This window comes from Onychostoma macrolepis, chromosome 03, assembly GCF_012432095.1.
Source record: "Onychostoma macrolepis isolate SWU-2019 chromosome 03, ASM1243209v1, whole genome shotgun sequence".
Lineage (NCBI taxonomy): Eukaryota > Metazoa > Chordata > Actinopteri > Cypriniformes > Cyprinidae > Onychostoma > Onychostoma macrolepis.
The window spans coordinates 54757263-54780886 of record NC_081157.1 but is presented as its reverse complement, the minus strand read 5'-3'; the positions used below and the strand labels follow the sequence as shown (position 1 = coordinate 54780886).

The following is a 23624-nucleotide window of genomic DNA, read 5'->3' as shown; positions in this document are numbered from 1 at the left end:
CATCATTTTTTTCTCCATATTAGATTGTGTTTATGAATGTCTACACCTACCACAACCCTAAACCTACCCATACAGTAATGCAGATGCATTAAATATTGTTGTTCAGCATGAGAAAAAAGACGCAATATTGATGTGCGCATGCGCAGTAAGCCCTGGCAGGAGAATCTTTCGGGCAGGATCATATGTCAGGACACCGGGACACTTGTTACACCTTCAATCCGTCAATTATCCCAGCTTTCATTTCTGCACTACAGAAACTCTTCGGCCCCGGTGACGTCACCCGCGCGGCGCACCAATCAGCGCCGCAGGAACGCCTGGCCGCGGCGGGCACGAGCACAGCAGCGCGGACCCGCAGAGCAGAAGGACGCAGTCTCTTTATTGCTGAGGAAGGTGAGTTTATTTATCTCTATTCCATCAAAAACGGCAATTCGGTGTCATGCTCGTCGAATTCTACGCTTTAAATAGCAGCGATTTAAATATAATACAAGTTTCGTCGTTGTTTTTGTGAAAAGGTATGATTGTTTGTTTTCGTGGTGTGTTGCAGTGAAACTCGCTCGCGATGGACGGCTGCGCGCAGATGTGCAAGTGTTTCCTGATCCTCTTCAACATTCTGTTCGCGGTGCGTTCATTAATATTCATATTCACATTCAGCTCCGTCTCCTTCGATCGAAGCCTGCTGTACATGTCATACAAACATTTGGGTATGGAAATTAAGCGCTAGTTTCGCTTGCAGCACATTTGCATGAAGCAGGTTATTCCATTGTGAGTGCATGGCACCTGTTCTTTCCAATTAACCATGGTTTTACTGCAGTGAAGTGTAGTAACTATGGTTTTACTGCAGTGAAGTGTAGTAACTATGGTTTTACTGCAGTGAAGTGTAGTAACTATGGTTTAACTGCAGTAAAAGTGTAGTATTCGTGGTTTTACTGCAGTAAAAGTGTAGTAACTATGGTTTTACTGCAGTAAAAGTGTAGTATTCGTGGTTTAACTGCAGTAAAAGTGTAGTAATCGTGGTTTAACTGTAGTAAAAGTGTAGTAACTATGGTTTAACTGCAGTAAAAGTGTAGTAATCGTGGTTTAACTGTAGTAAAAGTGTAGTAACTATGGTTTTACTGCAGTAAAAGTGTAGTATTCGTGGTTTAACTGCAGTAAAAGTGTAGTAATCGTGGTTTAACTGTAGTAAAAGTGTAGTAACTATGGTTTAACTGCAGTAAAAGTGTAATCGTGGTTTTACTGCAGTAAAAGTGTAGTAACTATGGTTTAACTGCAGTAAAAGTGTAGTAATCGTGGTTTAACTGTAGTAAAAGTGTAGTAACCATGGTTTTACTGCAGTGAAGTGTAGTAACTATGGTTTTACTGCAGTGAAGTGTAGTAACTATGGTTTTACTGCAGTGAAGTGTAGTAACTATGGTTTAACTGCAGTAAAAGTGTAGTATTCGTGGTTTTACTGCAGTAAAAGTGTAGTAACTATGGTTTTACTGCAGTAAAAGTGTAGTAATCGTGGTTTAACTGTAGTAAAAGTGTAGTATTCGTGGTTTAACTGCAGTAAAAGTGTAGTAATCGTGGTTTAACTGTAGTAAAAGTGTAGTAACTATGGTTTAACTGCAGTAAAAGTGTAGTAATCGTGGTTTAACTGTAGTAAAAGTGTAGTAACCATGGTTTTACTGCAGTGAAGTGTAGTAACTATGGTTTTACTGCAGTGAAGTGTAGTAACTATGGTTTTACTGCAGTGAAGTGTAGTAACTATGGTTTTACTGCAGTGAAGTGTAGTAACTATGGTTTAACTGCAGTAAAAGTGTAGTATTCGTGGTTTTACTGCAGTAAAAGTGTAGTAACTATGGTTTTACTGCAGTAAAAGTGTAGTATTCGTGGTTTAACTGCAGTAAAAGTGTAGTAACTATGGTTTAACTGCAGTAAAAGTGTAGTAATCGTGGTTTAACTGTAGTAAAAGTGTAGTAACTATGGTTTAACTGCAGTAAAAGTGTAGTAATCGTGGTTTAACTGTAGTAAAAGTGTAGTAACCATGGTTTTACTGCAGTGAAGTGTAGTAACTATGGTTTTACTGCAGTGAAGTGTAGTAACTATGGTTTAACTGCAGTAAAAGTGTAGTATTCGTGGTTTTACTGCAGTAAAAGTGTAGTAACTATGGTTTTACTGCAGTAAAAGTGTAGTATTCGTGGTTTAACTGCAGTAAAAGTGTAGTAACTATGGTTTAACTGCAGTAAAAGTGTAGTAATCGTGGTTTAACTGTAGTAAAAGTGTAGTAACTATGGTTTAACTGCAGTAAAAGTGTAGTAATCGTGGTTTAATTGCAGTAAAAGTGTAGGAATCGTGGTTTTATTATAGTAAAAGTGTAGTAATCGTGGTTTTACTGCAGTAAAAGTAGTAAAAGTGTAGTAATCGTGGTTTAACTGTAGTAAAAGTGTAGTAACTATGGTTTAACTGCAGTAAAAGTGTAGGAATCGTGGTTTTATTATAGTAAAAGTGTAGTAATCGTGGTTTTACTGCAGTAAAAGTGTAGTATTCGTGGTTTTACTGCAGTAAAAGTGTAGTAACTATGGTTTTACTGCAGTAAAAGTGTAGTATTCGTGGTTTAACTGTAGTAAAAGTGTAGTAATCGTGGTTTTACTGCAGTAAAAGTAGTAATCGTGGTTTAACTGTAGTAAAAGTGTAGTAATCGTGGTTTAACTGCAGTAAAAGTGTAGTAACTATGGTTTAACTGCAGTAAAAGTGTAGTAATCGTGGTTTAACTGCAGTAAAAGTGTAGTAATCGTGGTTTAACTGTAGTAAAAGTGTAGTAACTATGGTTTAACCGCAGTAAAAGTGTAGTAATCGTGGTTTAACTGTAGTAAAAGTGTAGTAACTATGGTTTAACTGCAGTAAAAGTGTAGGAATCGTGGTTTTATTATAGTAAAAGTGTAGTAATCGTGGTTTTACTGCAGTAAAAGTAGTAAAAGTGTAGTAATCGTGGTTTAACTGCAGTAAAAGTGTAGTAACTATGGTTTAACTGCAGTAAAAGTAGTAAAAGTGTAGGAATCGTGGTTTTATTATAGTAAAAGTGTAGTAATCGTGGTTTTACTGCAGTAAAAGTGTAGTAATCGTGGTTTTACTGCAGTAAAAGTGTAGTAACTATGGTTTTACTGCAGTAAAAGTGTAGTAATCGTGGTTTAACTGTAGTAAAAGTGTAGTAATCGTGGTTTTACTGCAGTAAAAGTAGTAAAAGTGTAGTAATCGTGGTTTAACTGCAGTAAAAGTGTAGTATCGTGATTTAACTGCAGTAAAGGTGTAATCGTGGTTTAACTGCAGTAAAAGTGTAGTAATCGTGGTTTAACTGTAGTAAAAGTGTAGTAACTATGGTTTAACTGCAGTAAAAGTGTAGTAATCGTGGTTTAACTGTAGTAAAAGTGTAGTAACTATGGTTTAATTGCAGTAAAAGTGTAGGAATCGTGGTTTTATTATAGTAAAAGTGTAGTAATCGTGGTTTTACTGCAGTAAAAGTAGTAAAAGTGTAGTAATCGTGGTTTAACTGTAGTAAAAGTGTAGTAACTATGGTTTAACTGCAGTAAAAGTGTAGGAATCGTGGTTTTATTATAGTAAAAGTGTAGTAATCGTGGTTTTACTGCAGTAAAAGTAGTAAAAGTGTAGTAATCGTGATTTAACTGCAGTAAAAGTGTAGTAACTATGGTTTAACTGCAGTAAAGGTGTAGTAATCGTGGTTTTACTGCAGTAAAAGTGTAGTAACTATGGTTTAACTGCAGTAAAAGTGTAGTAATCGTGGTTTAACTGTAGTAAAAGTGTAGTAACTATGGTTTAATTGCAGTAAAAGTGTAGTAATCGTGGTTTAACTGTAGTAAAAGTGTAGTAATCGTGGTTTTACTGCAGTAAAAGTAGTAAAAGTGTAGTAATCGTGGTTTAACTGCAGTGAAAGTGTAGTAACTATGGTTTTACTGCAGTAAAAGTGTAGTAACTAGTTTTACTGCAGTAAAGTGTAGTAATCGTGGTTTTACTGCAGTAAAAGTGTAGTAATTGTGGTTTTACTGCAGTAAAAGTGTAGTAACTATGGTTTTACTGCAGTAAAAGTGTAGTATTCGTGGTTTTACTGCAGTAAAAGTAGTAAAAGTGTAGTAATCGTGGTTTAACTGTAGTAAAAGTGTAGTAACTATGGTTTAACTGCAGTAAAAGTGTAGGAATCGTGGTTTTACTGCAGTAAAAGTAGTAAAAGTGTAGTAATCGTGGTTTAACTGTAGTAAAAGTGTAGTAACTATGGTTTAACTGCAGTAAAAGTGTAGGAATCGTGGTTTTATTATAGTAAAAGTGTAGTAATCGTGGTTTTACTGCAGTAAAAGTAGTAAAAGTGTAGTAATCGTGATTTAACTGCAGTAAAAGTGTAGTAACTATGGTTTAACTGCAGTAAAGGTGTAATCGTGGTTTTACTGCAGTAAAAGTGTAGTAACTATGGTTTAACTGCAGTAAAAGTGTAGTAATCGTGGTTTAACTGTAGTAAAAGTGTAGTAACTATGGTTTTACTGCAGTAAAAGTGTAGTAATCGTGGTTTAACTGCAGTAAAAGTGTAGTAATCGTGGTTTTACTGCAGTAAAAGTAGTAAAAGTGTAGTAATCGTGGTTTAACTGCAGTGAAAGTGTAGTAACTATGGTTTTACTGCAGTAAAAGTGTAGTAACTAGTTTTACTGCAGTAAAGTGTAGTAATCGTGGTTTTACTGCAGTAAAAGTGTAGTAATTGTGGTTTTACTGCAGTAAAAGTAGTAAAAGTGTAGTAATCGTGATTTAACTGCAGTAAAAGTGTAGTAACTATGGTTTAACTGCAGTAAAGGTGTAGTAATCGTGGTTTAACTGTAGTAAAAGTGTAGTAATCGTGGTTTAACTGTAGTAAAAGTGTAGTAACTATGGTTTAACTGCAGTAAAAGTGTAGTAATCGTGGTTTAACTGTAGTAAAAGTGTAGTAACTATGGTTTAATTGCAGTAAAAGTGTAGGAATCGTGGTTTTATTATAGTAAAAGTGTAGTAATCGTGGTTTTACTGCAGTAAAAGTAGTAAAAGTGTAGTAATCGTGGTTTAACTGTAGTAAAAGTGTAGTAACTATGGTTTAACTGCAGTAAAAGTGTAGGAATCGTGGTTTTATTATAGTAAAAGTGTAGTAATCGTGGTTTTACTGCAGTAAAAGTAGTAAAAGTGTAGTAATCGTGATTTAACTGCAGTAAAAGTGTAGTAACTATGGTTTAACTGCAGTAAAGGTGTAGTAATCGTGGTTTTACTGCAGTAAAAGTGTAGTAACTATGGTTTAACTGCAGTAAAAGTGTAGTAATCGTGGTTTAACTGTAGTAAAAGTGTAGTAACTATGGTTTAATTGCAGTAAAAGTGTAGTAATCGTGGTTTAACTGTAGTAAAAGTGTAGTAATCGTGGTTTTACTGCAGTAAAAGTGTAGTAATCGTGGTTTAACTGCAGTAAAAGTGTAGTAATCGTGGTTTTACTGCAGTAAAAGTAGTAAAAGTGTAGTAATCGTGGTTTAACTGCAGTGAAAGTGTAGTAACTATGGTTTTACCTGCAGTAAAAGTGTAGTAACTAGTTTTACTGCAGTAAAAGTGTAGTAATCGTGGTTTTACCTGCAGTAAAAGTGTAGTAATTGTGGTTTTACTGCAGTAAAAGTGTAGTAACTATGGTTTTACTGCAGTAAAAGTGTAGTATTCGTGGTTTTACTGCAGTAAAAGTAGTAAAAGTGTAGTAATCGTGGTTTAACTGTAGTAAAAGTGTAGTAACTATGGTTTAACTGCAGTAAAAGTGTAGGAATCGTGGTTTTATTATAGTAAAAGTGTAGTAATCGTGGTTTTACTGCAGTAAAAGTAGTAAAAGTGTAGTAACTATGGTTTTACTGCAGTGAAGTGTAGTAACTATGGTTTTACTGCAGTGAAGTGTAGTAACTATGGTTTTACTGCAGTGAAGTGTAGTAACTATGGTTTAACTGCAGTAAAAGTGTAGTATTCGTGGTTTTACTGCAGTAAAAGTGTAGTAACTATGGTTTAACTGCAGTAAAAGTGTAGTAATCGTGGTTTAACTGTAGTAAAAGTGTAGTAATCGTGGTTTAACTGTAGTAAAAGTGTAGTAACTATGGTTTAACCTGCAGTAAAAGTGTAGTAATCGTGGTTTAACTGCAGTAAAAGTGTAGTAACTATGGTTTAACTGCAGTAAAAGTGTAGGAATCGTGGTTTTATTATAGTAAAAGTGTAGTAACTATGGTTTAATTGCAGTAAAAGTGTAGTAATCGTGGTTTAACTGCAGTAAAAGTGTAGTAATCGTGGTTTTACCGCAGTAAAAGTGTAGTAATTGTGGTTTAACTGTAGTAAAAGTGTAGTAATCGTGGTTTAACTGCAGTAAAAGTGTAGTAATCGTGGTTTTACCTGCAGTAAAAGTGTAGTAATCGTGGTTTAACTGCAGTAGAAGTGTAGTAATCGTGGTTTTACTGCAGTAAAAGTAGTAAAAGTGTAGTAATCGTGGTTTAACTGCAGTGAAAGTGTAGTAACTATGGTTTTACTGCAGTAAAATGTGTAGTGACCATGGTTTTACTATAGTAAAAGTGTAGTGACTATGGTTTTAATATAGTAAAAGTAGTAACCATGGATTTTACTACAGTAAAAGTGTTTTGGCGCATTGATTACCATTTGTGTAACCACATGCAGTTTTACTACAAATGCATGGTTAAACTAAGGTTAGTGTAGCAACACCATGTGTTCAATCAATGGTTTAACTGCAGTAAAGGTGTAGTAATCGTGGTTTTACTGCAGTAAAAGTGTAGTAACTATGGTTTAACTGCAGTAAAAGTGTAGTAATCGTAGTTTTACCGCAGTAAAAGTGTAGTAATTGTGGTTTAACTGTAGTAAAAGTGTAGTAATCGTGGTTTAACTGCAGTAAAAGTGTAGTAATCGTAGTTTTACTGCAGTAAAAGTGTAGTAATCGTGGTTTAACTGCAGTAGAAGTGTAGTAATCGTGGTTTTACTGCAGTAAAAGTAGTAAAAGTGTAGTAATCGTGGTTTAACTGCAGTGAAAGTGTAGTAACTATGGTTTTACTGCAGTAAAATGTGTAGTGACCATGGTTTTACTATAGTAAAAGTGTAGTGACTATGGTTTTAATATAGTAAAAGTAGTAACCATGGATTTTACTACAGTAAAAGTGTTTTGGCGCATTGATTACCATTTGTGTAACCACATGCAGTTTTACTACAAATGCATGGTTAAACTAAGGTTAGTGTAGCAACACCATGTGTTCAATCAATGGTTTAACTGCAGTAAAGGTGTAGTAATCGTGGTTTTACTGCAGTAAAAGTGTAGTAACTATGGTTTAACTGCAGTAAAAGTGTAGTAATCGTGGTTTAACTGTAGTAAAAGTGTAGTAACTATGGTTTAATTGCAGTAAAAGTGTAGTAATCGTGGTTTAACTGTAGTAAAAGTGTAGTAATCGTGGTTTTACTGCAGTAAAAGTGTAGTAATCGTGGTTTAACTGCAGTAAAAGTGTAGTAATCGTGGTTTTACTGCAGTAAAAGTAGTAAAAGTGTAGTAATCGTGGTTTAACTGCAGTGAAAGTGTAGTAACTATAGTTTTACTGCAGTAAAAGTGTAGTAACTAGTTTTACTGCAGTAAAGTGTAGTAATCGTGGTTTTACTGCAGTAAAAGTGTAGTAATTGTGGTTTTACTGCAGTAAAAGTGTAGTAACTATGGTTTTACTGCAGTAAAAGTGTAGTATTCGTGGTTTTACTGCAGTAAAAGTAGTAAAAGTGTAGTAATCGTGGTTTAACTGTAGTAAAAGTGTAGTAACTATGGTTTAACTGCAGTAAAAGTGTAGGAATCGTGGTTTTATTATAGTAAAAGTGTAGTAATCGTGGTTTTACTGCAGTAAAAGTAGTAAAAGTGTAGTAATCGTGGTTTAACTGTAGTAAAAGTGTAGTAACTATGGTTTTACTGCAGTGAAGTGTAGTAACTATGGTTTTACTGCAGTGAAGTGTAGTAACTATGGTTTTACTGCAGTGAAGTGTAGTAACTATGGTTTAACTGCAGTAAAAGTGTAGTATTCGTGGTTTTACTGCAGTAAAAGTGTAGTAACTATGGTTTAACTGCAGTAAAGGTGTAGTAATTGTGGTTTAACTGTAGTAAAAGTGTAGTAATCGTGGTTTAACTGTAGTAAAAGTGTAGTAACTATGGTTTAACTGCAGTAAAAGTGTAGTAATCGTGGTTTAACTGTAGTAAAAGTGTAGTAACTATGGTTTAATTGCAGTAAAAGTGTAGGAATCGTGGTTTTATTATAGTAAAAGTGTAGTAATCGTGGTTTTACTGCAGTAAAAGTAGTAAAAGTGTAGTAATCGTAGTTTAACTGTAGTAAAAGTGTAGTAACTATGGTTTAACTGCAGTAAAAGTGTAGGAATCGTGGTTTTATTATAGTAAAAGTGTAGTAATCGTGGTTTTACTGCAGTAAAAGTGTAGTATTCGTGGTTTTACTGCAGTAAAAGTGTAGTAACTATGGTTTTACTGCAGTAAAAGTGTAGTATTCGTGGTTTAACTGTAGTAAAAGTGTAGTAATCGTGGTTTTACTGCAGTAAAAGTAGTAAAAGTGTAGTAATCGTGATTTAACTGCAGTAAAAGTGTAGTAACTATGGTTTAACTGCAGTAAAGGTGTAGTAATCGTGGTTTAACTGTAGTAAAAGTGTAGTAATCGTGGTTTAACTGTAGTAAAAGTGTAGTAACTATGGTTTAACTGCAGTAAAAGTGTAGTAATCGTGGTTTAACTGTAGTAAAAGTGTAGTAACTATGGTTTAATTGCAGTAAAAGTGTAGTAACTATGGTTTTAATATAGTAAAAGTAGTAATCGTGGTTTTACTGCAGTAAAAGTAGTAAAAGTGTAGTAATCGTGGTTTAACTGTAGTAAAAGTGTAGTAACTATGGTTTAACTGCAGTAAAAGTGTAGGAATCGTGGTTTTATTATAGTAAAAGTGTAGTAATCGTGGTTTTACCTGCAGTAAAAGTAGTAAAAGTGTAGTATCGTGATTTAACTGCAGTAAAAGTGTAGTAACTATGGTTTTACTGCAGTAAAGTGTAGTAATCGTGGTTTTACTGCAGTAAAAGTGTAGTAATTGTGGTTTTACTGCAGTAAAAGTGTAGTATTCGTGGTTTTACTGCAGTAAAAGTGTAGTAACTATGGTTTTACTGCAGTAAAAGTGTAGTATTCGTGGTTTAACTGTAGTAAAAGTGTAGTAATCGTAGTTTTACTGCAGTAAAAGTGTAGTAATTGTGGTTTAACTGCAGTAAAAGTGTAGTAATCGTGGTTTTACTGCAGTAAAAGTAGTAAAAGTGTAGTAATCGTGATTTAACTGCAGTAAAAGTGTAGTAACTATGGTTTAACTGCAGTAAAGGTGTAGTAATCGTGGTTTTACTGCAGTAAAAGTGTAGTAACTATGGTTTAACTGCAGTAAAAGTGTAGTAATCGTGGTTTAACTGCAGTAAAAGTGTAGTAACTATGGTTTAACTGCAGTAAAAGTGTAGGAATCGTGGTTTTATTATAGTAAAAGTGTAGTAACTATGGTTTAATTGCAGTAAAAGTGTAGTAATCGTGGTTTAACTGCAGTAAAAGTGTAGTAATCGTAGTTTTACTGCAGTAAAAGTGTAGTAATTGTGGTTTAACTGTAGTAAAAGTGTAGTAATCGTGGTTTAACTGCAGTAAAAGTGTAGTAATCGTAGTTTTACTGCAGTAAAAGTGTAGTAATCGTGGTTTAACTGCAGTAGAAGTGTAGTAATCGTGGTTTTACTGCAGTAAAAGTAGTAAAAGTGTAGTAATCGTGGTTTAACTGCAGTGAAAGTGTAGTAACTATGGTTTTACTGCAGTAAAATGTGTAGTGACCATGGTTTTACTATAGTAAAAGTGTAGTGACTATGGTTTTAATATAGTAAAAGTAGTAACCATGGATTTTACTACAGTAAAAGTGTTTTGGCGCATTGATTACCATTTGTGTAACCACATGCAGTTTTACTACAAATGCATGGTTAAACTAAGGTTAGTGTAGCAACACCATGTGTTCAATCATGCCTCCAGATAATTAAGATCCAGACGCCAGATCCTGTCAGAAAATATCCGTTTTGTCTGGTTCCAGATCAGCTCGTCAGCGAAGTAGTCTAATACCCAGTTAATAACAGGAGGTCTTGTCTGGTACCCTAAATACCCAAAACTCTATTAACAGTCTTCTATCAGCCAAGAAGTAGACTGAGGAAAAAGCCAGAGAAGAGCAGAAGCAGGAGATGATGATTAAAAAGGAGCAGAGTTTATGGAATAGTTGTGTTTGTCTTCATCTGACGAATGCAGATCCAACAAGTAGTGTTACACCAAAACTGCTTCAAAACAACATCCCATTAACCTTGAGTTTGCATAAACATTCCCTCGTGTCTCTTATTCAAGAAGACAAACAGCCCTTGAAACACACAGTTATACGACTAAACAACAATGGAAAAAATAATATAAAAAGCAATAATATAATATAATATGTGACTCTGGAGCACAAAACCAGTCATAAGGGTCAATTTTGTGAAATTGAGGTTTATACATCATCTGAAAGCTGAATAAATAATCTCTCCATTGATGTATGGTTTGTTGGACAATATTTGTCTGAGATACAACTATTTGAAAATCTGTAATCTGAGGGAGCAAAAAAATCTAAATATTGAGAAAATCACCTTTAAAGTTGTTCAAATGAAGTTCTTAGCAATGCATATTAATAATCAAAAATGAAGTTTTGATATATTTACGGTAGGAAACTTACAAAATATCTTCATGGAACATGATCTTAATATCCTGATGATTTTTGGCATAAAAGAGAAATGTATAATTGTGACCCATACAATGTATTGTTGTCTATTGCTACAAATATAGCTGCTGCTTATGACTGCTTCTGTGCTGCAGGGTCACATAAAAATGACTAATCAATTATTAAATCAAGGAAATGAGTATATAAATGGTCAAAATTATTATTATAAATGATTCTATGATTAAATGGAATAATAACAATGATGAAATAATAAATGAATATAAAAGGAAGAAAGTAAAGCAGAACACAAATGTACGGTTGCTCTTCTGAGGATCCTCAGGTCCGTCACATGGTTTAACGGTAGTTTAGAGGTAAAGCCGTGGTTAATCTGCTGAATGTAAAGGCACAGCAGTTATTCCAGTGTTCAGTGTTCCTGATGAAGGCTGTGCTGGATGTGTTTCAGCTGGTGGGCTTCGGTCTGGTGGCTCTGGGAATGTGGCTCCGGTTCGGCGCAGAGACCCGAGGCTTCTTCGACATCGATCTGAACACCCCTGAGTTTAACATCGGTGTGTTCTGCTGCTGTTTCTGTGTGACCGGTGCTGAAGCGGCTGATATCTAACCGTGTTTGTCCTGCAGGTGTGATGGTGCTGGTGGTCACCGGGGTCCTGATGCTGCTGGTGGCCGTGATCGGTGACTGCGGCGCCTGTAATAACAGTAAAAGTGCTCTCGGCGTGGTGAGGAAGATCACTGACACACAGCACAAACAACAGCTTCTGTGAAGAATCAAAACTACAAAAACACAAACCTCCTCTAATGTCACTGCTCAATTCAACACTTCAGTACAACGTTTTCCCTCGTTGCATATCTGAGGAAATATTTCTGTTTCAGAATTACAATAGTGTTATTTCCAAACCAGATAAACTAGGCCAAAATTATTACAACACTAGCTAAAAATGGTTTTAAGTCAGTTATTTCTATCTTTTGTTATAGTGTGTCAGTGGGAAATATCAGTTTACATTTCCGAACATTTATTTGGCCATTAATTGATTAATGATTAATGCCATTAATGAAGAAACAGAACAAACTGAGACTAAATCCAGAAGAACTGTGTCTCTGCTTCGAGAAACCTCCTGCGAAGCTACAGCGCTGTTAACAGTTTTAGGCACTTGTGTAAAAATGCTGTAAAAAATAATGTCATAAATAGATTTTCTTGATCAATTAACTTCTCATTAAAGTTTCTCAGGAGCTTCGCAGAGACACAGTTCTTCTGGATTTAGTCTCAGTTGGTTCTGTTTCTTCAGACTGAAGATGATCAGATCACATCTCAAAACTCTCACTGGATTATTACAATGAATGGCTAAATGAATGTTTGTAAATGTAAAGTGATATTTCCTCCTGACACACTCCAGCAGAAGATAGAAATAACTGACTTCAAACCATGTTTAGCTGCTGAAGATACTAGTGTTCTCATCATTTTGGCCAACGCTGTAAATAAAGTAGATTTCTAAACGTTTTGTGTTTGTGATATTTAGTTTTCTGGCCTGCTGACCGTTCTGATCATCGTTGAAATTGCAGCTGGTGTGATGGCCTTCATGTGGAGCGGACGGGTAACACACACACACACACACTCTCACTCACAGGTGTCTGTGTAATAGTGCTGGTTTTAATGTGTGTGTGTTGTGTTGTAGGTGTCAGGTGAGTTGGTGAACTTCTATACCACCATCTACGCTCAGTATCTCAACACCAGGAGCCCAGGTCAAGCCGTCACCCTCAAATTATTCCACAACGCTGTAAGAGACACACTCACACACACATTACACATTTTAGGTAATGTAATCAGACTACTTTTAGATTACTTTTGACCCTAGCTCTTTTATCACATTGATTTAAGTAGGATAATCTTGTAGCATATTGATATAAAAATGCAAAGATAAATAAAATATCATAAAAATGTCAAATTAAAGTAAATAATTTTAAAATAACATCAATCAAAATAAAACGCAGTTGACAGTTTAACAGCTGAGCCCATGCCTCCGTTACTAATTCCAAAACGTCACTTTAGAACTAGTAACGAAGGAACGTTGAGTTGCTTCACTGAAAGCTCAGTGTATTACTGTATTAAAAGCTATATTATGTATTATGAGAGAGAGACTGACTCAGCGAGTGTGATTACCTGCATCTGATACAGCATTCATTCTTCAGATCAATCTCATATTCACAATAAAACATTAGCGGAAAGCGATATCTTTGTCGTGCTATCCTTTCATCTCTTAAGGGTGATTTCCGATAACAGTTCTGCTCTGTGCATTTGTTAACTGAGATGATTTTTGTAAATCCAGTGCGCAGATGCTGTAATGACTGATCTCTGTGTGAATGTCCACACAACTGGAGACTTTCTGACTGTATATAAGCGGTAGGCTATTTTAGAAAAGAGCATTTAAACGATGAAAAAGAGCAATTATGGAGAATCAATCAATTCTGAATAACTTATTGCTATTGTGTGAATAATATCCCTAGTGAAAAATAAATATACCGAAATGTATTTGAAATACATTTAGTTTGTGCTAAGTTTACTACAAATACATTTACATATTTATGTACTTAATTTTGTGCTTAAAGCACTTTTAACTGTGTGGAGGCAGTGCTGAAGTCCAACTAAAGACGTACTGAAGTATATTTGATTGTGCTAAAGTGGAACTATTGCTACACTTTAAATATCTTGCATTTAAAGACCAATATTATTCAAAGATCATACAATCCTCATCAAGAGTGGCATTAAAACACATTTTAGGCTTAATATTAAGAAATGTGCATTGTGCACAAATAAAGTTTGATTGTTATTTTTACATCAGTAAGTCTCGAGCGATATATCAGTTAATATGTTCAAAGATTTTAACTATGCTTAGTATGAAATAAATGTATTTTAAATATATTACTTTTTTTTGCTAGGGATGTAATCATGTAATCGATAAAAAAGTAACTGTAGTCTGATTATGAGTATTTTAAAATGTAATTTAATTAGAAGTACCTAATTTGTGTGATCTGATTACGTAATCCAGATTACACGTACAGCTCTGTTCACACATGCGGTCTATCAGGTGTGTGTTTGTGTTTCAGTTCGACTGCTGCGGCATCGGCGGAGAGATCGAGATATTTGTGCGAGACACCTGTCCAGAAGGCAACATCCTGCAAAAGTTCACATATCCTGTGAGTCACTTCCTGTTAGCTTGCTCTTATTATTTCTACACCAAACCTAAACTCAAAACATTCTTATATTTAGATATGAGTGTTTTAACATTCTTAAAACATGTTTTATATATAAGTGTTTTAACATTCTTATATCTAACATTCTTGTATAAGATTGTTAAAACATTGTTTTATATATACATGAAGTTAGCTTTCTGTGACTGGCAGGTAGATTACACCCATACTATAGTAAGTTTCATAATTCTATTAAACATTCTTTATTATCATTTTTAAGATGTTGTCCAACAAAGTACTATATTTCTGTTTTTAGTATCTTTGTGGAGACACTGGGACCCAATTATAGCAGTATAAACAAGGATGTGTGTGTGTGTGTGTGTGTGTGCAGAGCTGTCCCAGCGTGATCAAGAACGTCTTCGAGTCTCACGCTCCGCTGGTTCTGGGAGGGTTTCTGGCGACGGCAGGAATCATGGTGAGTCTCTGTATCCGCTCGCTCTCTCACACTCAGTCACGTGTGTGTGTTCTGACCGTCTGCGTGTGTTGGTCCTCAGACGCTGGCTCTGGTCTGCAGCGTGGTCCTCAGAAGACACGTCTCTCCTCAGGCGTCTCCTCCAGCGTACGTGCTCCTCACCTCCTCGCCCTCAGTGCTGCTCCCTCCTCCAGACGCTCAGCTCATATAAGCCTCCGTCTCTCTGGTGCTGGTCTGCAGCTCTGTGCTCTATAATAGTCTGAACACACCTTACTGCGCATCTGCATCGGTCTGCTGAGCTCCACTCGCTTTCTTTGCTCAGAGGTCAAGGGAATCACATCTGTGAGTCGCACGCGTCTAGAACTGATCCGAATGGCTTCAAAGTCCCAACTCCAGTCTAAACTGAGGCCAACAGCAGGATGCAGAATTCTGATTCAAGTCAAATTAAGGTCAAACGAACTGCACAGAAATCCTTGTAATGCTTCATTTCATCTGTCAGCACGAATCACTCGTAAACATGTTTAGGTTCAACATATGGGCTGTTTAGACTTTTGATTTTACCGCATTAATGCTGTGCATCGTAGTGAAAGTCATTCCTTCGGTTCTGAATTCTGCGCGACTCTGTTACGCTGTAACTGTCTGTTACGATCTCGTCCTGAATATTTCAATGTCTTGCTGTACGATTAAAGTCTTCATGTTTCATGTTAGTTTTTTACTGAAACACATTAAAGAAACTTCTATAAATATGTCTCGGTCCGATGTGTGTCGTCATTTTCCCGAATGAGGATGTAAAATAGTGTTTTCACATTTAGAGACATGTACGGTTTAAAAACCTCGGTAAATACACTACGACACACTGAAGGAGTGGACGCTGATCTATCATATCCTTCATGATAATATTATTTCATTATTTCTTGTTTGTCTATAGTAATAATAAATATATAGAATGTGGGTAGTAGCCTAAATAATCACTTAAGAGATATGTTTATCTAGGTTTTAGACCAATCAGAATCCTTCTACCCTATGTACTGACGTAATTAGTGACCTCTAGAGTATAATTATTGGTGTTTTTGACATGTATGCAGAGCGGCCTACGAACTCCATCGCGAGTGTTGAAGCTGACTTCTGCTGATCAAACTGCAAACTATTTTCTTCAGCAAAGTTTTCTTTAATTGATTGCATCTCTGACTCTTGGTCTTCATTCAACACACCTGGTCCTTGGGTTTTAACTGTAAATTCCCTTACAACACACACACACACACACCACCAACATCACATATGAGGAGTGACCGCACACACACACAACTGTAAATTATATGTAGTTTTTATCTGTACAGTCCAGCTGGTGGCGCTGATGCACCAATAAATCATGATTTATTCTCACAGTATAAGACCATGTGAAGGATCCACTGACAATCATCCACAAGTCAACAAATGTTTAAAAACACAGCTGATGAACTCACTAAAAATGTGCTCCAAAACAGTGGGTCAGCCACTTCAAAGAGTATACGAGTTCTTTCTGAACTGAATTCTGTGAATTTGAACTGTTGCCATCTAATCGTCAAAGGTTCTGAGATATAATCCAATTAGACTAAAGTACTCTTTTGTACACCAAGCTGTATTAGAGCTGTATTAGAGGCGTATAAGAGGTGTATTAGAGATGTATAAGAGGTGTATTAGAGCTGTATTAGAGTCGTGTTAGAGGTGTATAAAAGGTGTATTAGAGGCGTATAAGAGGTGTATTAGAGCTGTATTAGAGTCGTGTTAGAGGTGTATAAAAGGTGTATTAGAGGCGTATAAGAGGTGTATTAGAGCTGTATTAGAGGTGTATTAGAGGCATATTAGAGGTGTATTAGAGCTGTATTAGAGGCGTATAAGAGCTGTATTAGAGGTGTATAAGAGGTGTATACGAGGTGTGTTAGAGCTGTATTAGAGGCGTATAAGAGGTGTATTAGAGGCATATTAGAGGTGTATTAGAGCTGTATTAGAGGTGTATAAGAGGTGTATACGAGGTGTGTTAGAGCTGTATTAGAGGTGTATAAGAGCTGTATTAGAGGTGTATAAGAGGTGTATACGAGGTGTGTTAGAGCTGTATTAGAGGCGTATAAGAGCTGTATTAGAGCTGTATTAGGCGTATAAGAGCTGTATTAGAGGTGTATTAGAGCTGTATTAGAGGTGTATAAGAGGTGTATAAGAGGTGTGTTAGAGCTGTATTAGAGGTGTATAAGAGCTGTATTAGAGGTGTATTAGAGGCGTATAAGAGGTGTATTAGAGCTGTATTAGAGGTGTATTAGAGGCATATTAGAGGTGTATTAGAGCTGTATTAGAGGTGTATAAGAGGTGTATACGAGGTGTGTTAGAGCTGTATTAGAGGCGTATAAGAGCTGTATTAGAGGTGTATTAGAGGCGTATAAGAGGTGTATTAGAGTTGTATTAGAGGTGTATAAGAGGTGTATACGAGGTGTGTTAGAGCTGTATTAGAGCTGTTCATGTTTTATGCCCTTCACTCACTAACTTCCATCCGTCTCGTTTACTAGATGTGCAAAAACAGTAATAATGTGAAATATTTTTACTATTTAAAATAACTATTTTCTATTTGAATATCTGTTAAAATGTAATTTATTTCTATGATCAAAACTGTATTTTCAGCATCATTACTCCAGTCTTCAGTGTCACATGATCTTCAGAAATCATTCTAATATGCTGATTTGCTGCTCAACAAACATTATTATTATTGTGTTGAAAAAAGCTGAGTAGAATTTTTTCAGGTTTCTTTGATGAATAGAAAGTTCAGAAGAACAGCATTTATCTGAAATAGAAATCTTTGTAAATGTCTTTATCATCAAATAAAAGTATTAATTTTTATAATATATTGTCAAAAAAAAAAAAGTTATAAAAAATGATACTGACTCCAAGCTTTTGAATGGTGTAGTGAATAATGTTACAAAAGCTATTTATTTCAGATAAATGCTGATCTTTGGATCTTTCTATTCATTAAAGAATCCTGAAAAAAAAATACTCAACTGTTGTAAATATTGATAATAATCAGAAATGTTTCTTGAGCAGTAAATCAGCATATTAGAATGATTTCTGAAGGATCATGCGACACTGAAGAGCAGAAAAACATTTTAAAAACCTTAAAATGTTAAAAACATTACTGTTCAGAAGCTTTTGACTGGTATTATAGGTATGTTTGGGCTGTTATACATGTTTTTATACACTATAGAGTTGTTTGTGGTGGGTATAAATCAAGGGTCAAGGCTCTGTCCCTGTAAACTTCAGGAAGTGGGACAGCAGCGGAGGGGAAGTGCTTAGGGACGTTCACCAGTGAGTGAGTGAAACACAGACGTCGTCCTTAGAAGTGAACATCAGTCTTTAAAGACGCATTCCTGAAGGTTACTCTCCAGAGGAGTCAGATTTCTACTCAGTTACTGCAAGTCTGACCATACTTCAACTGAAAAACATCCCAATGAAAAGCAAAATGTTTTATTGACTGAATATTCAAACTCTGAAAGTGGTGTAGGAGGTAAAAGCCAGACCTCATTGACTGGATGTTATCTGTGGGTCCATAATATCAGACAGAGTTTAGAGATCAACACTTTATAATCACATACATTCACTCTCTACACATCCTGATCAGTTTCAGTCCTGCTGAACAAAATTATTTCAGACTAAACCACATTACAACAGCCACCTCCGGGGAAATGAAAGTAAACTGGCACGCCTGTGCTCTCTGGACAGAACACATGATCTAGCAGAGCATGAACTCAAATGAAAGAGCTTATTTCACCAAGATTTTCAGGTCTTACACATAGGAAGTGCTCATAATAATATTACAGACCTATACTTTCCTACACTCTCCAAATATTAGAAACCATTCTCTTTTCCATCTAAAGCTGTACTCATACTCCTATAATGCATCTGAATTTGCTTTCTGATGGACAACCGTCTTGAGCTAAAAAAGGTATAAACGCTAAACGATATAAAACGAGAGGAATCAATTAGATCTTCAAGACCTGTTCCCAGACACAGAATCACTGACTTACATCACAGTACAGCACAGTACATCACAGTACATCACAGTATATCACAGTACATCACAGTACAGCACAGTATATCACAGTACATCACAGTACATCACAGTACATCACAGTATATCACAGTACATCACAGTATATCACAGTACATCACAGTACAGCACAGTATATCACAGTACATCACAGTACAGCACAGTATATCACAGTACATCACAGTACATCACAGTACATCACACATCACAGTACATCACACATCACAGTACATCAGTACATCACAGTATATCACAGTATATCACAGTACATCACAGTATATCACAGTACATCACAGTATATCACAGTATATCACACATCACAGTATCACAGTACATCACAGTATATCACAGTATATCACAGTACAGCACAGTATATCACAGTACATCACAGTACGTCACAGTACATCACACATCACAGTACATCACAGTACAGCACAGTATATCACAGTACATCACAGTACATCACAGTACATCACACATCACAGTACATCACAGTACAGCACAGTATATCACAGTACATCACAGTACATCACAGTATATCACAGTACATCACAGTATATCACAGTACATCACACATCACAGTACATCACAGTACAGCACAGTATATCACAGTACATCACAGTACATCACAGTATATCACAGTACATCACACATCACAGTACAGCACAGTACATCACAGTACATCACAGTACATCACAGTATATCACAGTACATCACAGTATATCACAGTACATCACAGTACATCACAGTACATCACAGTACATCACACATCACAGTACATCACAGTACATCACAGTACATCACAGTATATCACAGTACATCACAGTATATCACAGTACATCACAGTACATCACACATCACAGTACATCACAGTATATCACAGTACATCACACATCACAGTACATCACAGTACAGCACAGTATATCACAGTACATCACAGTATATCACAGTATATCACAGTACATCACAGTACATCACAGTATATCACAGTACATCACAGTATATCACAGTACATCACAGTACATCACACATCACAGTACATCACAGTATATCACAGTACATCACACATCACAGTACATCACAGTACAGCACAGTATATCACAGTACATCACAGTATATCACAGTACATCACAGTATATCACAGTACATCACAGTACATCACAGTACATCACACATCACAGTACATCACAGTACAGCACAGTATATCACAGTACATCACAGTACATCACAGTACATCACACATCACAGTACATCACAGTACAGCACAGTATATCACAGTACATCACAGTACATCACAGTATATCACAGTACATCACAGTACATCACAGTACAGCACAGTACATCACAGTACATCACAGTACAACCGTCTTGAGCTAAAAAGGTATAAACGCTAAACGATATAAAACGAGAGGAATCAATTAGATCTTCAAGACCTGTTCCCAGACACAGAATCACTGACTTACATCACAGTACAGCACAGTACATCACAGTACATCACAGTATATCACAGTACATCACAGTACAGCACAGTATATCACAGTACATCACAGTACATCACAGTACATCACAGTATATCACAGTACATCACAGTATATCACAGTACATCACAGTACAGCACAGTATATCACAGTACATCACAGTACAGCACAGTATATCACAGTACATCACAGTACATCACAGTACATCACAGTACATCACACATCACAGTACATCACACATCACAGTACATCACAGTACATCACAGTATATCACAGTATATCACAGTACATCACAGTATATCACAGTACATCACAGTATATCACAGTACATCACACATCACAGTACATCACAGTACATCACAGTATATCACAGTATATCACAGTACAGCACAGTATATCACAGTACATCACAGTACGTCACAGTACATCACACATCACAGTACATCACAGTACAGCACAGTATATCACAGTACATCAGTACATCACAGTACATCACACATCACAGTACATCACAGTACAGCACAGTATATCACAGTACATCACAGTACATCACAGTATATCACAGTACATCACAGTATATCACAGTACATCACACATCACAGTACATCACAGTACAGCACAGTATATCACAGTACATCACAGTACATCACAGTATATCACAGTACATCACACATCACAGTACATCACAGTACAGCACAGTACATCACAGTACATCACAGTACATCACAGTATATCACAGTACATCACAGTATATCACAGTACATCACAGTACATCACAGTACATCACAGTACATCACACATCACAGTACATCACAGTACATCACAGTATATCACAGTACATCACAGTATATCACAGTACATCACAGTACATCACACATCACAGTACATCACAGTATATCACAGTACATCACACATCACAGTACATCACAGTACAGCACAGTATATCACAGTACATCACAGTATATCACAGTATATCACAGTACATCACAGTACATCACAGTATATCACAGTACATCACAGTATATCACAGTACATCACAGTACATCACACATCACAGTACATCACAGTATATCACAGTACATCACAGTACATCACAGTACAGCACAGTATATCACAGTACATCACAGTATATCACAGTACATCACAGTATATCACAGTACATCACAGTACATCACAGTACATCACAGTACATCACACATCACAGTACATCACAGTATCACAGTACATCACAGTACATCACAGTACATCACACATCACAGTACATCACAGTACAGCACAGTATATCACAGTACATCACAGTACATCACAGTATATCACAGTACATCACACATCACAGTACATCACAGTACAGCACAGTACATCACAGTACATCACAGTATATCACAGTACATCACAGTATATCACAGTACATCACAGTATATCACAGTATATCACAGTATATCACAGTACATCACAGTACATCACAGTACAGCACAGTATATCACAGTACATCACAGTACATCACAGTACATCACACATCACAGTACATCACAGTATATCACAGTACATCACAGTATATCACAGTACATCACACATCACAGTACATCACAGTACAGCACAGTATATCACAGTACATCACAGTACATCACAGTATATCACAGTACATCACACATCACAGTACATCACAGTACAGCACAGTACATCACAGTACATCACAGTACATCACAGTATATCACAGTACATCACAGTATATCACAGTACATCACAGTACATCACAGTACATCACAGTACATCACACATCACAGTACATCACAGTACATCACAGTATATCACAGTACATCACAGTATATCACAGTACATCACAGTACATCACACATCACAGTACATCACAGTATATCACAGTACATCACACATCACAGTACATCACAGTACAGCACAGTATATCACAGTACATCACAGTATATCACAGTATATCACAGTACATCACAGTACATCACAGTACATCACAGTATCACAGTACATCACAGTACATCACACATCACAGTACATCACAGTATATCACAGTACATCACACATCACAGTACATCACAGTACAGCACAGTATATCACAGTACATCACAGTATATCACAGTACATCACAGTATATCACAGTACATCACAGTACATCACAGTACATCACAGTACATCACACATCACAGTACATCACAGTACAGCACAGTACATCACAGTACATCACAGTACATCACAGTACATCACAGTATATCACAGTACATCACAGTACAGCACAGTATATCACAGTACATCACAGTACATCACAGTATATCACAGTACATCACACATCACAGTACATCACAGTACAGCACAGTACATCACACATCACAGTATATCACAGTACATCACAGTATATCACAGTACATCACAGTACAGCACAGTATATCACAGTATATCACAGTACATCACAGTACATCACAGTACAGCACAGTATATCACAGTACATCACAGTACATCACAGTACATCACACATCACAGTACATCACAGTATATCACAGTACATCACAGTATATCACAGTACATCACAGTATATCACAGTACATCACAGTACAGTTCCTCACAGAGCTTGTTTAACCACATGCATATGTAAGAGACAGACAGGCAGCAGCTAGTGAGGCTGGGAAAACACACATCCAGCACCCGCACCATCAGCACTGGAGCTCCTCAGGGCTGCGTTCTCTCCCCACTACTCTTCTCCCTCTACACAAATGACTGCACCTCTAAAGACCCCTCTGTCAAACTCCTGAAGTTTGCAGACGACACCACAGTCATCGGCCTCATCCAGGACGGCGACGAGTCTGCTTACAGACAAGAGGTTGAGCAGCTGGCTGTCTGGTGCAGTCACAACAACCTGGAGCTGAACACGCTCAAAACTGTGGAGATGATAGTGGACTTCAGGAGAAACCCCTCCTCTCCCCACTCACCATCATGAACAGCACTGTGGCTGCAGTGGAGTCATTCAGGTTCCTGGGCACCACCATCTCTCAGGACCTGAAGTGGGACAATCACATTGACTCCATCGTGAAAAAGGCCCAGCAGAGGTTGTACTTCCTTCGTCAGCTGAAAAGTTCAACCTGCCACAGGAGCTGCTGAAACAGTTTTATTCAGCTGTTATTGAGTCGGTTCTGTGCTCCTCCATAACTGTCTGGTTTGGGTCAGCCAGCAAATCAGATTTAAGAAGACTTCAACGGACTGTTAGGACAGCAGAAAAGATCATTGGTGTGCACCTGCCCAGCCTTCAGGACTTGTACAACTCCAGAGTGAAGAAACGGGCAGGTAACATCATCAAAGACCCCTCTCACCCCGGACACAACTTGTTTGCACTTCTCCCTTCAGGCAGACGCTACAGATCTCTGTGCACTAGAACATCTAGGCATAAAACAGTTTTTCCCCATGCCATCTCCAGCTTAAATAGCTAACACGTGGATCATTACCTGTGTTCTGTAATTCATTCTGTAATTCATTCTCCATCTTTAATTATTGCCTCCCTCTCAAGTATTATGTAAATACACATACATATGTTTATCTATACAGCTGTATATAGAGTAAATAATGCACAAATCTGTACATAAATCTA

General features: G+C 36.6%; 1 protein-coding gene and 1 long non-coding RNA gene across 2 annotated transcripts; one reads left to right on the top strand and one right to left on the bottom strand.

The window, feature by feature from the left end:
- Positions 1-306: 306 nt before the first annotated feature.
- On the top strand, positions 307-15218 carry zgc:65811 (uncharacterized protein LOC393524 homolog). The gene is made up of 9 exons (XM_058769575.1): positions 307-390; positions 545-619; positions 11261-11363; positions 11434-11531; positions 12330-12404; positions 12486-12587; positions 13915-14004; positions 14390-14473; positions 14553-15218. The coding sequence occupies exons 2-9, from the start codon at positions 560-562 to the stop codon at positions 14679-14681; spliced, it is 741 nt and encodes a 246-aa protein (XP_058625558.1). The 5' UTR covers positions 307-390; positions 545-559; the 3' UTR covers positions 14682-15218.
- Positions 15219-22554: 7336 nt separating this feature from the next.
- LOC131536592 (uncharacterized) lies at positions 22555-23414 on the bottom strand. The gene is made up of 3 exons (XR_009270008.1): positions 23122-23414; positions 22972-23038; positions 22555-22845 (listed from the first exon to the last, which is right to left on the bottom strand). It is a non-coding gene; the product is annotated as an uncharacterized LOC131536592 (long non-coding RNA).
- Between the last annotated feature and the right edge of the window lie 210 nt (positions 23415-23624).

Bases quoted from the DNA above. Each gene is read 5' to 3' on its own strand.
- zgc:65811 (XM_058769575.1), top strand. From the start codon at position 560: ATGGACGGCTGCGCGCAGATGTGCAAGTGTTTCCTGATCCTCTTCAAC. The intron at 11,364-11,433 runs GTGTGTTCTGCT...TTTGTCCTGCAG, and splicing joins CACCCCTGAGTTTAACATCG to GTGTGATGGTGCTGGTGGTC. The intron at 12,588-13,914 runs GTAAGAGACACA...TTTGTGTTTCAG, and splicing joins TCAAATTATTCCACAACGCT to TTCGACTGCTGCGGCATCGG.